We start from the raw sequence: 16,563 nt of genomic DNA, 5'->3' as shown, positions 1-16,563 counted from the left end.
TTCCATCACCACTGCTCTCGGGTTCCTCCTAATTACTTTTCGGGTCTTGGATTTGCTGCTTTAAAATGCATCTAGCAAGTACTTTATGGATTTAGCAACTCCCGGATGTAGCGTTCCAAAACAAATGCAATTCAAACAGGTACAAGTGCTTGGCAGAGTCATAGCAGACGCACATCTCTAACAAGCTCCTCTCTGATTGCAGGGCCGGGGGGGGGGAATCTCTTCACCACCTTTGCATTCTCAAAGCAAAAGTATGACAGATAACATTGGTCTATGTACTGTTTTTGCCACCAAACCAAAACAGTAAAAACATGTAGACGAATAACCTAGAACAGTCAACAAAATTACTGAACTTCACGTCACTCCAGCTGGCAGTTAAATGAAGTCTCTGCACAAAGCACCCTTACAATCCTCTTTTTGATTGTGGAGTGCAGGCTCCCCACTTCTTCCTCCAGTAACAAATACAATCTTTTTTTATTATCATTAAAGTGTTTTGAAGGGAACAAAGATAAGAAAAAAATCCCTTCCATTAGGACTTAACAAAAGGGCCCGGTCTCCCCCAACAGTAGACGACCATGTGAAAGCTAGGGAGGTGAAGATGAGCCAGAGGCTTGTCTCTTCCAGGCGCCAGGCGTTACTCTCACCTGGGGACACCCGCTTTCTAGGGAAGGATGCTCTGCCACCCACAGGTGTCCCTGGGAGGTGGCCTGTGCCCTACGTCCAACAGACACTGTGCTGCCAAGATGCACAAGTCCAAAATCTTTGAAAGACTTCAAGAAAGTGCTTCAAAATTGAAGAAGCCAGACTTCATGGCACAAAGGTGTCAGTGCCCAGGTTACACAGCTCTGCCAGCTGAGAAGGACCTCTTCAGTACAGGACCTCTCCTCCAACTTCCAACACTGGATTGCCATTACACTGGGCTTCAAAAGACTGGTGCTCAAGTCCTTTCCATGGAGAATCATGGTTTTGTAGACAAACACCATTTGGGTATATGATTTCTGAACTGAAGAACTCCATAAAAATTGAGAGTCCAAGAAGGTGCATATCCCACAGCTCAGAGAAGTACCAGATATTCACACTGGTGTTTTAGGGGATGGGATACTGACCATCTCTAGAAGATTGGTTCTGTGATTGTCCTTCTTGGTCTCTAAAACGCGTCACTGCCGAGGTTAGCACATGACCACTGGCATCCTGACTAGCCTGAAGGAAACCATTACGATACCAGTGCTGGTAAATAAAACCAGTTCCTAGCTGTGTTGATTTGCATCCTGGATATACCACCTGCTAACCGCATGTGCTCGCTATGACTGACTCGGTGCCACATCACCGAGAACAAACTCTCTTATTTTGGATGTAAGAATAAGCAGATTTTAAAGTGAGGTGAAGGTGGTGGGAAACGGGCACAATCAGTCTCGGAAAAAAAATGGAGCTACAGAGTAAGATCTGAGACACAGCACACAGACAAGGCAAAAGGATGCACAATTTAGTTGGTTACCTTTGTATTTAAGGAGGGAGATGGGAAGAAGAAAGAAGGCGACAGGGGATGAAAGAGTCTGCAGTCAAGCTATTAACTGTAATTCAACATAAAGTGACATTTGGGTACGCACCAAGTTCTTGTACTGTCCAAAACCTGCTAACAGTTTTTAAAAAGCTAAGTCACACCACAAGCCTTTGATGTTCTAGTACTTATGTAAACTTTTCCATAGGTTAGAAATCACGTCTCCTACACTGACTGCTTTTAATTGAAGAATCTAGCATTCAAAAATCAACTTACCTTTTCACGTACGTCTGAATTAAAAACGTAATTCGCAAACTGCTGGAGGCCTGCTTATATAGGTCAAGGTTGCTCAGGTTCATTGCTTTGTATATTACAGTTTAAAGAATGCTCTAAATTCAAGGTTTTTAACTTTTTAATCTATGGGGAAAACTTCCTATAAACTCAGATTAACGACTGCTAATGCACTGAAGAAAGAAAACTGAAAACCTTCCTCCTACTATAAAAACAAAATAGTGTGGCCTCTGTTTCTTTTCTGATAAGAGTCTTAAATACCAAACATTTAACTGCATAATAACATTTACTGGCAGCCTGGCAGCCAGGCAGCCTGCTTAGCAGATATATAAAGCAGGTAAAAGGAGAAAAAGTTAATTTCTTGGCTGAATGATTCCATCGGTAGCTATAGGGCAAACTAGAAAGTCTTTTAGTAAAGTAGCAGTTGATTCTTCTATCAATCTGCAGCACACATACTCTTCCAAGGAATGCATTAAATATGAAAATCATATCCCGTTATCATCTGTTTCCAGCTTTCAGCCCAGTAAGCTTTTCTTAATGAATGCTGTAGCCTAAGGGACAAGCATGCTGCTGGCTTTTCTGAATAATGGAGTGATGCTACCGTTTTTGCTTATTACAATATCGACTAGCTGAGGGGGTTTCACACATAGTCACAAGTGACTACTCTTGCCAGCATGCTCCAAGTTATTACAAGATGTTTTTAGACATTTCATCTAAAAGAGCTTTACTGCTTTTAGTGAAGAAAACAGCTATGGTCTTGAACTGTATCATTTATATGGAGATAGGAGGAGGGATTAGAAGCCTGCATTACTGCAGATATATAGCAGAATATATTTAAGTATTCCTTGTCAGTCTTTTTGTCTGTTACTTAGATATGCAATCTCTTTTTGCTTCCTCTGAGAAAAGGTCAAAACGCACAAAATTATAAATATACCATATGAATCGACTGCTGCATTTTTAAAAATATCATTCATTAAGAATACTTCCTCCTCAGTCAAGACCATTTTCACACTATTCGGCATAGGAATTATAAAAACCAACAAGAAGATGAATATAAACAGTTAGAGTTCTCCCCCCTTTTATAATTCTAGTTCTTTGGTTGAAATAATTGCACTTTTTACCCAGGTTATTCTACTTCACTCAGGCACTAAACAATATTTCACACTACAAATGCCACAACAAAAATCCCCATGCAAAGACTGCTTAGCAATGCCTGCCTCTTCATGCAGCAGCTGAGAGGAAAGCACATCAATGTAATAAAACACGTTTCCCTCCACTTCTTTCACATTACCTGCTCGTTGGATTCTTCTTCCATGTCACCTTCTGCTGACAAGTTACCCTCTTGAAGTGATAACACGCTTTTAATTTCTCTTCCATACCATGCCTAAATGTGAACAAATCCATTACATAAAATTGAAGGCCAAAAACCCCAAACCACAACTCAACAAATATTACTTTGCAAATTGTGCACTTTTAAATGTAATGTCCCAGCAGCATTTTTTTTCTGGACTATATTTGAAGAGCCAGAGATCCCATTTTCTCCTAATTTTTCCGCCCCCATGAACAAATGACATGGCCTGTACACAATCTTCTGCAGGTTTTTAATACACATTTATTCATTCATGTAATTTAGAATCCTACAAAATAGTAGTAACTTGTTGACTCAAATTTATTTCATCCCAACTAGTATTTGTAACGCCAAATTATTTCTGCTGTAACCAGACAATGACTCTGCGGCTTTGGGATGAAATGAGCTTTAGAATTTGTTTTACATACATCATCTTACAACTCATTGAGCTATTATAAGGAAAAATATATGGCAGATGTTACAAAGAGCAACCCAGCATGAAAGGCAACTTGCTGTAGTGTTACTAACAAACAACTGCATAAACCGTCTTCACCTCCACTACATTGTTTAATTGACCAAATGTAATGCATTCATAGGAGGACTACTGCTTAAAAGCCAAGCACATGCAGCACCTATAATTAATCCTGTTTGTTAGTAATTGTAAACCCCAATAACAAGTTACATCGGCCCTGAATGAAAGCACTTCAGTACCTATTCTGCATCAGGTAATATGCATGAAAATAAATCTTTAAAACAATTAACTTAACCAGCTCTGCACTTCACTCCAATGGTACATTCAGCAAGTCTGCTATTTCCCAGGTAATAGAAGCTGTTCATAAAATTGTAAACATGAAATTTTAAGAAACAAAAAACTAACCACATGAGAATTAAAGATGCTTAAAATAAACTCAAATGTAACTACTGGATTTTCCTGAAATATTAAGTGAATGTACTTATACTCCCAAAAATTACTAAACAAACTGCAGACACACACAGGGAAAAAAAGTGAATCTTTCAGAAACAAAAGAAGTTTTGTCAGCTACAGCCATATAATAAACTGTGGACATAGTTATGATAAAGCACCCCTAAAGGGCATTCTCTCTCTATGAAAAAAAAGAGAAAATAGTAATAATTTCTTTCTGTGTACTTCCATGATAGATTAAATGATTACATGCTCCATAATTCTTGTGCAATCCACAACAAGGGGGCTTTCCATAACTGTAGCATAGGGGATGTGTAATCTGTGCTTTGTTCGACAGCTCAGAAAAAAATAAGTCTAACTGGGCAAAAATAAAATGGATGGCATAGAAACATCAAAATGGAAGCAATGAACGAAAACCCTGCATGCAGATCAACTCATGGCACAACTGACTCACACCAGTGTAACAACCTACCAATAGTCAGACTGACGTGCATTAGGGTTGCTCAGAAAAAAATAATCCTTAAAAACAACAGGGGAAACCTAGCATCACAACATACCCCCAGTCCTGTTCTGCTTTAAATAAAAATGAAAAAAAAAAAATTAAAAAAGGAAAAAAAGAAGGGGGGGGGGGCAAAAATCACACACACACACCCAGGAACAGTCTCTTAGCTGTATGTTACTAAGCTGAAGCAAGGAAAAGATGCTCTGTGAACGTCACCAGACCCAACAGGCTTAAAAGAATTACCAGGCACTAGCTGGGCTATAGCTGTGCGAGGAATTTATTAATGTGGGTATGCAACAATGGGATGTTAGCCAGCCCATCAGTTTATTAGAGTGGAAATCAATTGCCACCATAAGAGATAGCTGCATCTTTTCCAGAGAGCTTCCTTACTTCCAAAGGCAGGGAGATCAGCTAACACCCCCCCAAATCACCCGCTCTGTACACTGAAGTCACGGACAGCACCTCCCAAATAGGAAACAGACCTGGAAACCTACTAGCCTTTCAGAGGGAGCATTCATCAACACAAAACCGGCCTCATCACCCCATCTCAAATCCCATACATAAAAATCTTCCACATGAGCAGAGAAAAGCAGAGATTGGGACTGTTTACTCTCATATGAACAACAGAATGCAGGGTTAATATGTTGCAAGTTACAGCAAACATGGGGAGAGTTGTCTGAGGCCAGCTAGTTGTTGTTGTTCTTAATAAAAAAAGCAAGTAGATCTTCAGTGAAATCAAAGACAACTAATTTTAAAATAATAAAGTTTGGGGTTTTTTTCTTCTTTGGTTGGTTTTTTTTTAGCCACAGTACAAAATTACTGTATAGGGCTTGTTGTCACATAATACTGATCTGACAAAAGGCTTATGAGGATTCAAAAAGGACTAGACACTGCATTAACATTAACATCCATAGTTAAAAGGACCAAAGATTTTTAGAAAGGACAAAGGTTCACACTTCAGGTCATATATTTATCTGCTGAAAGAAAGGAACTTTTCTAACATAAGAACTGCATACTGTGCAGTTTACTGTGATGCAGCTAGTGAAAGCCAAACCAGACAGTAGAAAAAAAAAAACCCCAAACCCAAAAAACATTACTGCTTCTACATCCTTATTTCAGGCTAAGCTCTAATAACACTTCCTAGTGCAGTGTTTCCAGAGCATATTAAGAGAAAAGTTTCCAAAACTATTTTACAGTAAGGTTTGCTTGTTTGTTTTCAAACTTCTACATCATTTTATGCTTTTTCCCCTTCCGCTCCCCCTATTTTTATGTTGCAGTCTGATTCTTTCCTCCTCTTAGCTTTTTTCAGAAGTACTTACGTATTTCTTTTCATATACTTGCTGCATCTGAGCACCTCAGCTACTCCACATTTTTCTTTCAGTCCTGTACCACACCCAAGGGTGCTGCTGCAAGTTCATGTTTTCTGGAAACTGGACCCTGGCTTTTTAGACACCTCCTTTTGAGAGGACCCCAGTCTAAGTTTTACTGTCTCAGATCAAGCTCTATGTGCCCCTGAACAGAAAAGAGAGGGGGGAACAGTACACTCTGTAGAACACTGTTCCTGTTTGAATTCAAACTGCATTTCAGAGAAATAAAAAACAATCACAACTGAGTTCTAGATAGCCACACAAAAGTGTTGTGTCAGTACCACATCACAGGGGCTTAAAATGCCTCAACTAATTTGTTTCCTTCCCTCCTTTCTTCCAGCAAGTTAAAAACAGGAGTGGCAGAGGGACAGAAATAGCCCCTGCCAAATATTTCTGAAGAATGCTACTGCTCTTGGAAAACAGGTATAAACACATTTCCTTCCCAGATTTTACCTCCCCCAAAATCTGACTCCATATATTAGTGGCACGAGCACATCTGAGATCATTACCAAACTACATAATTTTGCAACATCCCAAATTGTTCTTCAGTGAAGAGCAAGACAACATATTAATAACATGATTCAAAAATCCTCAAAGCTTGGCTTTTTCTTATAGTAGCCTATTAAACTGAAAGTACTTCAGTCATGAGTTAAGATAAAAAAATCCTATTATATAACCTTAAATATGGATTTAAGAATCTATTTACTAGTATGAGTTTCATCTTATTTCTGCACTAATTATAAAAAAACCAATACAAATGCAACTCTTAAACCTACAAATAGCATTACTGATACACAACCATAAGGAAAAGACTGAAGCCATTTACCCCAATAGGGCTAAACAGGAAAAGCAAAAAGTCTGTTCGCATTTGCAAATGAGGGTTTGAAAGACTGGAAAATTAAGAGAATCATCAAATTTTACTTCAGCATGGGGAAAAAAAAAATCATAGCATTTCAGGCCTAGCGGTAACTGATCTTTTTATCTCAACAGAAATGGAACTACTATAAATGTTTTTTTTTTTTACTTCCACAACTTTTTTCTCCCATACTATTTTAAGATATTAAGGTAGATTGACTACTTACTGGAGGTACAGAAATCCCCATTTAGTTATCAGTTCTAATCATCACAGGGAGAGATATTCTAGTAGGGGCTTGCCAGAAGACAAATACTTTTCTCCAGAAGGAAAACACTGCAGAGTCAAGCTGACTTTTGACAACTGTTTCTACAATGAGAATTACAGACCAAAACAACAGAAACAGGCAGAACAAATAGCAGAGGATGGCTAATGTAGTTGTTGAATGGTCACTTTCATTTGTCCTCATGAGAGCTTTTATTCTTTGTTTTAAAATGTAGTGACCATGCATGTTTTCTACCTGTTGTGGTAATTTTTAAGAAATTAGTCATTTAAAACCAGAACAGGCATGTATTAGTTCAACAGCCTCTTTCGTAAGGCTAATTCATCCCAGCACAAGCTCTCAAATTGATGACATTCAGTGAAGTCAGTAATAAGACCCCTTTTGCAAATGTAGACCTTTGAGCTGACACCAGTCAAGGCTATGAGGAAGAGCAGCATGCTTGCAGTCATCTTTGATAACAAAGATGCTACAAAGACGACAACAAGAAGTATATTCTATGGGGTATTGGCTCTTTTAAAAGTGGTTATTTGGTACTACCACACTCCTACCATGTCAGTTATGACACACAGCTCAAGCATACATGGTAATGAAACACTCCTTGGGCTTGGCTTTACCAGCCCAGAAGGAAAGTTCACAACTTCCCCAACTCCGAAGGCAGATGAATCAAACCTCTCTGAGTACATGCAAAAACATTACCAACAGCAAAGTTAGGAGTGATGCAATAGGATACTGGAGGAAGTAAGGTTTTTTCTCTTAGCACTGTTCAAGTATTGCTAGTTGATTGTTTAGTAATAGAACTGTGACCTCATTTGAGCTCAGATTTAGTCCCGATAGTTCAAACGCAATAATCTGTTTTAACAGAAGTTATTTACTCTTACACTTCCTCTGCTGATGAAGGAGCAATAAGCAGGGGCAAGACTAACTATGGCTATTTAGGGTGTTCACACCAGCAACATGAAAAATATGTCCTGAAATGACTTCCACAAAATATATGTGGGTACTTTTAAGTAATAAAAGCCTAACTGAAATACTGTTTTATAACAAAGTCTCTATGAACATTTTACAACTCAAGCCGCCTTTTCATCCTAACCTAGATATCACTGGTTTATTATCTTATCACTAACACCCCAAACACATGATCCATTTCCACATTTTTTGATCTCAGCTCTCCCTTGCTTCCAAGAGACTCAGAAGCACAGGGCACTTCACTGTGGACCAAATGTAGAGTTCTGTGAAGTGTCGCTGACTACCCCTGCAGCTACAGTAGGGTCTATTACATCATATATTAGCAGAGTTTGGGTTCATTTCAAATTCCCAAACATTACCACTTTAAGCACTCCAAAACATATAATGAGGTTTCACTAACATCTGAAGTCTTCATGTGCATAATACTCAAACAAAGCCAATTTAGCAACCCTGTAATAACAGTAAACACTAACGTATTACGTCTTATAGAAAGTTACTTCCATCTTCTGAATCATCTCTGAACTTGAAGCTTTCATATGAGCTTCAAATTGGTTGAATTCCTTTAGAAAGGCCTGGTTTCGCAGTAGAGCTCCTTTTTGTCGTTCATCTATTTCTTTCAGGTATTTTTTCAGCTTCATGTATTTTAGTTTTATTCTACAGGGGAAAAAGAAACTGTACTTAGGGTATGAAAATAAAACAAATGCATCTATTGCAATCACTTTTCCTCAGACACATCGACATACTAACTCTTACATAGGAGTTGCCCCCCCAGCCCCCCAAAAAGGAGTAGACACATTCTTCTGCACAACTGTCCAAAGCTACATTATACAACTGACAGGATGTCTGCTATATAACTTCAGATTTAAACAGGGGTTTGGGTGTTCAAAAGGATAAGTCTATTAAAAAACACTTGTAAATTTGTTTTAAATGGATTATGTTTTAGTCACTTATATCACATTAAATCAAAATGAAAATTGCATTTAGAAGAACGTGCTCTGAAAGTCATACAAATTGTCACATTAACGCTGCGGTTTCACAACTGCTTTAAGCCAACCTAAATCCATGCTGCCAACAAAAGGGGCATCTCACTCCAAGCCTTTCTTTTTTGTGCCAATACTATCTGCTATGTGGCCACGTGGCAAATTAGGCCAAGAGTAATCCAGCTAAACCAGTTCTCACCCACCCAAAAAACATATTCACTTTCAGCCTGACCTATTTTCTTCTCTGATTACAGTGCAGCCACACAAGTGTTAGTACCAACAAAGGGAAAATGTGAACCAGGGGCAGTCAAGAGCATATTTTGGTCTCAATCTGCCTACAGGTCTGCTTAAATCAGTAGTGAAATTGCAACCTAAATCCCCCAAGCTGCCAATATTTTCAGAGAAACTTCAGTTCAAAACCTGTTGGATTAAAAAACATCAAATAAAAACAAAAAACAAAGTACATGTGATGTTTCCCTACCCGTTCAGGCATCTTTTTTCTTTAATTTACACCTTTTTCTAATCTAAAGGCCCTCTTTCAGAAGAGGAGTTCCTAAGGGATTGGCCATTACTGCACCTAGCCCTCAGTCGCTTGAGCCAAGACAGAAAAGTCACCTCTATGAGCTTTACAAAACACATCTGGGGAAAGGAACAGAACATTGGATGAGACACACTTCAGCCCTCTTTTGTTGTTGTTGTTTGGTTTTTGGTTTTGGGTTTTTTTTGCTTCGGTTTGTTGTTTAGGGTTGGGGGGTTTTTTTGTTTGTTTGTTTGTTTTTAAAACAGACTGTATATGTAATTTGCATTAAACAGATAATGCAGAAACAATCCAAGAAGCAGGCCCAGAACCTAGAATATCCTCTAGGACTTCCTAAAACTTTCAGACTTTATAAGACCCTAGGACTTTCTAGCACAAACTATGCTACAGTGATTTTGTAAAAGTTGCACAAAACCAACCTGCATGTTAGTTATTACCAAGATAATAACACTTCCGTATTAATAGAATAAGGTAGTTATGTTACTGCTGAAGTTATTTCATCAATAACTTGGGAGACATGAATCTTACATTACATTTAACATACGAATATAAATTTGTTATCAAAAACCCTTCAAGATAACATTCTAAAAACATTCCATGATACCTAAGTCTTTGTAACTAAAATAACCTCTAAGAAGTTTTTAAATAGGCTTATAAAGTTTTTAAATAGGCTTACAGGTATGCATCAGACTTCCTGTATTCCATCAGTTTTCTTTCTAATTCCAGCCTTTTGGCTTCACTGGAAGAAAGCAAACAACATACAGTAAGGCAAAACTATTTCACAATTTAAATTCTCAAAATGCAAGAAAACAAGCATTTTACAGAGCATAACCTTTTCAGAGCAGAGAGCACATTTTTGCTAGATCGGTAGTCTTACAGATTGATCTGCCAGCCAAGCTTATCACAAAAAAAAAAAAACCCTCAAAGCTTTTACTTTTCTCTTTGTTCCTCATTGGAACAAGAGCTAGGTTGTTTTAAAGGGAAGAGATGCCTGAACATGTATACACCCACACAAGACCACCAAAGAGCCAGAGACTTCTGCCCAGCTTAAGTTGCTGTTTCAAGTCCCTTCTCCAGCAGCTCCAGGAAGGGCTCTAAACCCTGGGACTGGCAGTTCATGAGTTCATCTCCCCCTTTCTTCCCACTCCAAGTCCAACAGCAGTCCACTTTCAATGCAGGAAATACTTTGCTGAACTTGTTCAAAAGGACAGCTCCCCAGAACTTCTCATAGGATGTATCAACACATAAAAATAGATTTCGAAAAAATCCCAACTCTTCTCCGGCTTACAGACCCAATGTGCTATTCAAGTATTTTATTTAACAATTTGAACTTAAAAATCAAGTACATATTTCACACTTATGCATTAAAGGCAAGTACATCTAGAGATATGCTACCACTACTGGCCAGAACTTACTAAAGGGTAACAAATACAAGTAACCATCAAAAATATTTATGGTTGTGAAAATGCTATGGGGCCATACATATCTGCCAAAAGCAATGCAAGGCTATAGGCCCATGGGGATGATCAGATTGCTTAAGAATGAACTTCATACCTCACCTACAATCTATTTCAAAGAGAATCTATTTTCAGGAAGAGCAAAGAGTAAAGCTGATGTTATTTAATGATTACAAATTGCATTTGAAGATGAGCAACCATCCCATGAGCAAAAAAAATAGAATAATCAATTGATAAGACAGAGGCTTCCAGTAGATTCACATTACAAACCCTGCAACAATCAAAGCAAGTACCCCAAGTTGCTTATTAAAAAATAATCTCAAATTCTTATTAGCCAGGAAGGCTGTACATGTGCAAGTGATACGGGCAGATATGTGAGACTGCATGCACCCATGTGGCTAGGCACGCTTATCTATGGATTTGTGCACTCCCCTACAAACACGTCCATGTCATAGCCACACACGTTTGCCTCCTCCCAGTTGCCCTGCACAGAAGAAAGCAAGGAAAAAAAAAAAAACCTTTCTGCTTCTTAGTCTGAGAGATCAAGGCATCCATTTTACCCATCTGATCCTGCCACTGTCTGAAACAAGATTAGGTTTTCATGTCATGTATGCAATTTAAAAGCCACGCTTCATCTGGGATCTCATCCTTTCAATTTCCTTTTACATGATGGACAGCTAAGCAAAAGCAGATTTCGAGATCTTGTTTTTACACTTCTAGAAGTAATTTTCACGACTCAATAAAGAACACCGATATCCTGATGGATGTAAAAGCCGATGGATGCGAACAGCCATTGGCTCCAATCCTATTCCTCATTCTCTGATACCACAGGTAGAACATCACATTCCTTAGCTCCTGAAAGATTGTTTCCTTTCTACCAGCGTGGTTTTTCAGTATCCCATTCGTTAGTCTGCTACAGCTATTTAGACAGCACATGAATATATAAGTAAGGTCTTCTCAAGGTAAAACAAAGCAGTATAGAAAACATCAGGTAAGAACCTCTCAGCATTTGAGCATTGTCATTATGGATGCCTGGAATGGTTACCACACAGCTTGTGCTGTTTTGCAACACAGCCCCATCCAAGCACTGAATTAGAGGCAATCAAGACTTGACTTGTAAATTTGCTTGCCCAGGTTCTGCCAAGGTTCCAGCACAGTTTCTTTGTGTCAGTGACAGAAATGAAGCTTGAAGCAGTACAGGGATCATTCTGGCCACTCCATTGCACCACCACCTCCTTTTTTACACGAAAAACCAAAGAATTTTATTTCTTCACACAGTTTTGCATTAGGTTAAAATCGTGCAAACAGTCAGTTATCAACTTTTTTCTTAAATGGGCAAAAATAGCACACTTCAGAACTTTTTAAGGACCCAGGCAGCTCATTTTCAAACAACCCTGAACCTTCAGTCTACAGAGAAAGAGTGTTAGTCTGGGATTTGAGAGCAGAATTAAATTCCCTGGTCAGCCACAAGCTCTCTCTAATCTCTGGCATTTCACCAGGCATCGATCTGTAGTGATATTTGATCCCTCACCTCCCATTTAAACCAGCAGGACTAAGATGCCTCAGTATTTTTTGAGATACCGGGCCTTAGTCTCTTTGTGCTTCAGTTCTGCATCCATAATGTAGGAATAACAGTACTCCTGTCATAATACCCTGTTGAGATAAGTACATAGAAAATTGTGCAACACTTGGACACAATGCAATTTTCCCATAAAAGTAAGAAATGTTATTTTTACAGTTGTTTTTCTACACCAGCCTGACATTAAATCAACTGTTGAGCACTGAGCTGCATCCACCTTACTAGCCTGGAGCCTAGCCAGAGCCTGCTCAAGCCTTAGCAACTGCGCTGGTCCCCTGGGCGGGTTAGAGGGGGCCTGTTTAGAACCATCGTCTACATACAACTGATACCAGCAGATATTTCTGAAACTAATAATCCTACCTGGTTTACATCCTCTGCTCAGGACATCTCAGTATTTGTACAGGTTTACTGCAAATCACCCTTAGCGTGAAGCATCTGGCCTCACTGTCTGAAAAGCAAAGCTAATTGCAACATTAGTCACAGTGTTAAGTACAGCACTTAACTATATAATTTATTTACTTCCTTGCCCACACCGCTGAAACACTGCCTTTCTCACCAGCAACCACTGAAGATTAAGTGCTGAGTAATCACAATATGGTCAGGTCTGTATAAAACACAGAAGGTAAACTCTCTGCCCCATCTCACTTATTATCTTAGACACCTCAAACCTAATTCTTTATAATTTTGCCCACAACACAGATACCACTGACCAGCATACAAGGACCTACGCATGCAGTAATTTTTATATTCAGACTGGACAAAGTACCAGCATTAAGAAATAAAGCACATCCAATAAAGTCTAACGTGGAATTTAAGGTATGGTTACGGGGTTTTTGCACAAGTGTTAAGGCAGTCCATGCTGACTGTTTACCAGAAGCTTAATATCTGGTGGCTAATTTCTCAAGCACTTCAGAACTCAAGTACTTAAGGAAAAAACAGATTTATGAGAACAGGTGGAAAAGAAATATTCATGAGAACTCCCTTCTAGTTCACCAAGAGTCAGATGGGGGACATAACCAAGCAGCAGCTTCCTCCACCATATTCAAGCCCTTGCGCATACGGCTGCTTAGTAGTGGCTCATTGTTTGCTTAAGCACAACTGCAAACTGAAAGCAGGACTGCAGTCAGGAGTGAAACAGCTGTCGGGGACTTCAGGTCCAGGAACAGGCAACTTGGAATTAGATCAGTGCAGAATTCCAAAGCGGGGCTTAAAAAGCTCCACTGATTTAACAAAAGGTTTTATATTTTTCACTTTAAAAAGTTGTTTAGATAAAAGGTATCACTTCGAGAAATTCTGAAGAGGCAACTGCCTCTCCAGCACCATTCCCAGAGGCAACAGCAGCATACAACTTGCACTCTGGCATAAAAATTACTCCTTGTGTGTCAACACCACCAAGTGCAAATACATCTTTTATTTTGTATTTTAAAGTACACACAACAGAAGCGTGCCAGGTAGAAAAGATCTATTTATTATCACAAGACCTGTTAAGCTGGGTCTCCAAAGGAAGCACAGCTTATACAATCATGCTGTCTGTCTGTCTGTAATGCCCCTTCCCCAAATAACTCCTGAATCTTTTTGTGCAACTGAATTAGAGGAGCTGATGTCTGAAATGTATGATGTTCCCAGAGGTTTCAGAGGAGCTGAAGAAGGGAAGTCCATTCCTGCAGCGTGACCTCAGCCCTAGCTCAGACAACAGAGAGGCTATAAAAGAGGTGACCAAACTTCACGCAGACCGGGCTCTTGGGAAGCGCAAGACATCTCTACTCCTAACATGGGGGACATCTGCACGTAAAGACATAGTTTAAAGCAGCACACCATCTAGAACACTCAGATTTTAATCTGCCCTCTCCCCGCACTTTCTAACACCACAATTTAGATAAAGTGTCTTCCATATGTAGGGCCCACAACTTTAATAATTTCTATACAATAAAAATATACTGTGTATATTCTTATCCAGTCTTTTAAACAGCAAATTATTCCTGTTTTGTTTGCCAGCGGTCTTCCAGACCAGAACAGGATATTAGTGAAGATATACACAGCGTTTTCATCAAAGCAGTATCTAAATGCAAGTTTAGATTATCACGGCCATGGTGGTGTTATTTCTGCTAACTGTGTGTATTAGCTAATGTATACAGCTAATACAGTACTGTAGCTAGCATGAGACCCAGAAAATCAAAGTCTTCTGTATTAGACAGAAAACAGGTACTGCTTAGAAAACAACTTCATAACAGTATACCACAAATGATCTCGAGAGACTTCCTCTGGCCAGAAAAAAAAACGCTAATTGACACCAATTACTGTGGTTATTGCAGTGAGTAACAGGCAGGGAGCATCACTAATTGTGCACAGCTTCAGAGGAACTGACCGGTGATTGAGATCCCTCAGGCCAAAGCCCCTTCAGAAAGCTTGCATCACCACCTACACTTGCTTTTCTCCTGAAGTCAGATCCCTCTGAAACACCCACAAACTGAAACACCTACAGTAACTTTTCTTAAAGATTAAAAAGATGCCTGTAGGGGAAACATCTGTACACACCCGTTCATCAACTAGCCAGCTCTGAAATACCAGCATCCATATTATTTGCTTGAAGTAACAAGTAATTTTGTAAATGCTGCCAGAAGCGCTGCAGGAGAACTTCTCAGACAAGGGGTAAGAGGTCCTCGGCGCTTTCAGAAGTCACCCAACAGGCTAATACGGAGGTCGTACAGCACAACGAGGAAAAATATTGAAATCGGGCCAATAAGCTAGCTTTCAGTACACACGCCTCTGCCAGCACGTAATCGGCCGAAGGAAGATGATAAGGCAGAAGGAGGTGACAGAAGTGCCCCTCTGAGACGCTGCTGGGGACCTCAGACCACTCCCCCCTCCCCGGAGAAAGCCCCCTGCTGTAAAGATCCCCACAAACCACCCCATTTCGTTTCTCCCGGGGCGCAGCACTGTTGCGTTCCCGTGAAGGCGAGAGCCCACCTCCCCCCGCCCCGGGGCAAAGACCCGGGAGCCGGCCCACGCCGGCCGCTCCCCTCAGGAGAGCGGCCTGCGGGCGCTCCGGGGAGAGGCTGACAGGAACCCGCGGGTGCCGCCCTCCCCTCCCGGCCCCTTCCCGACGGCAGAGCCCCGCCGGGGAAGGGGGGCGAGGCCTCACCGGAGGCCCGCAGCGGTCCGGCCCGACGCCGCCGCTCCCGGGCAGCGGGACGCAGCGGAGGGGGCGTGGGGTCCCCTCACCTGTCGCGGAGGCGCCGCAGGAGGCCGCCGAGCCCCTCGCAGCAGGCCCGGGGGGAACCGGCGACGGCCGCCGGGCCGAGCCCGCTCATGCCGCCCTGTTTACGCCGGTGGCCAAAGCGACGGCTCCCGCCGTGCACCGCGCCGGCCCCGCCCCGGAAGCCCCCCTCCCCGCGCGCGTTGCCGTGGGGACGGGGTCTTCCGCCGCCGTGAGGCGCGGGCGGGGCCGGGGCGGGACGTCCCGCCGTCCTTCTTCCCGCTTTCCCGCCTTCTTTCCCGCCCGGCGGGGCAGGCGCCCCGCTGCGTGCCTGTACGTACAGAGACACGCACCGGCAGCCATGGCAGGGAGGCATGTTACTAAACCTGTTAATTTAGGTATTACTACAGTAGTTGCAATGGCTGCGGCGCCCAGCCGAGGCACCGAGCGGGCGTTGAGGAGAACTGGGGCCCAGCCTGTTCGGTAGCCCTGGGCGAGGCAGCGATCTCCGTGTCCCCGGAAAAGGGGGGGAAATAGGGACTTTGCAAGGTGCCAGGACATTAATTCCAAAAATAATGGGGAGCTGCTGAACAGCTTCGGTAACAGGGCCCCCCCTTTAATAGTTGGTTTTACTGAGTTGGTTGCACACCGTGTTTCTCAGGAAAAAACTAACCGGAAAATGCAAATGGCCTCTTTCCATTTGTACAGCAATCAAACATCAGACCAGAAGTCCCCGATTTCTCCTCCTCTGAATCGCTCCTTTGTCTAGCTGGCAGAGCACGT

At 41.3% G+C, this 16,563-nt stretch overlaps 1 protein-coding gene across 9 annotated transcripts in view; it reads right to left on the bottom strand.

Moving 5' to 3' along the window:
* The window catches only part of KIZ (kizuna centrosomal protein), a 52,181-nt gene extending 36,230 nt beyond the window's left edge, over positions 1–15,951 (bottom strand). For 3 of the 9 annotated variants that reach the window (XR_008234691.1, XM_052783866.1, XM_052783872.1), the window contains exons 1-4: positions 15,807–15,951; positions 10,225–10,287; positions 8,528–8,684; positions 3,081–3,173 (exon numbers count right to left, since the gene is read on the bottom strand). Coding sequence is in view for 8 of the 9 variants with exons in the window: in XM_052783866.1 (XP_052639826.1) it covers positions 3,081–3,173; positions 8,528–8,684; positions 10,225–10,287; positions 15,807–15,895 (402 nt within the window). In the remaining variant the exon portion in view is untranslated. Of the gene's footprint in view, positions 1–3,080; positions 3,175–7,010; positions 8,685–10,224; positions 10,288–12,944; positions 13,046–15,806 lie in introns of those variants that run through there. The other 6 variants (XM_052783870.1, XM_052783869.1, XM_052783867.1 and 3 more) reach the window with 6 other exon arrangements.
* Between the last annotated feature and the right edge of the window lie 612 nt (positions 15,952–16,563).

Source organism: Harpia harpyja, chromosome 4 (genome assembly GCF_026419915.1).
Source record: "Harpia harpyja isolate bHarHar1 chromosome 4, bHarHar1 primary haplotype, whole genome shotgun sequence".
NCBI lineage: Eukaryota > Metazoa > Chordata > Aves > Accipitriformes > Accipitridae > Harpia > Harpia harpyja.
The sequence above is the reverse complement of the archived record's forward strand: the minus strand, read 5'-3'. Positions and strand labels throughout refer to the sequence as shown.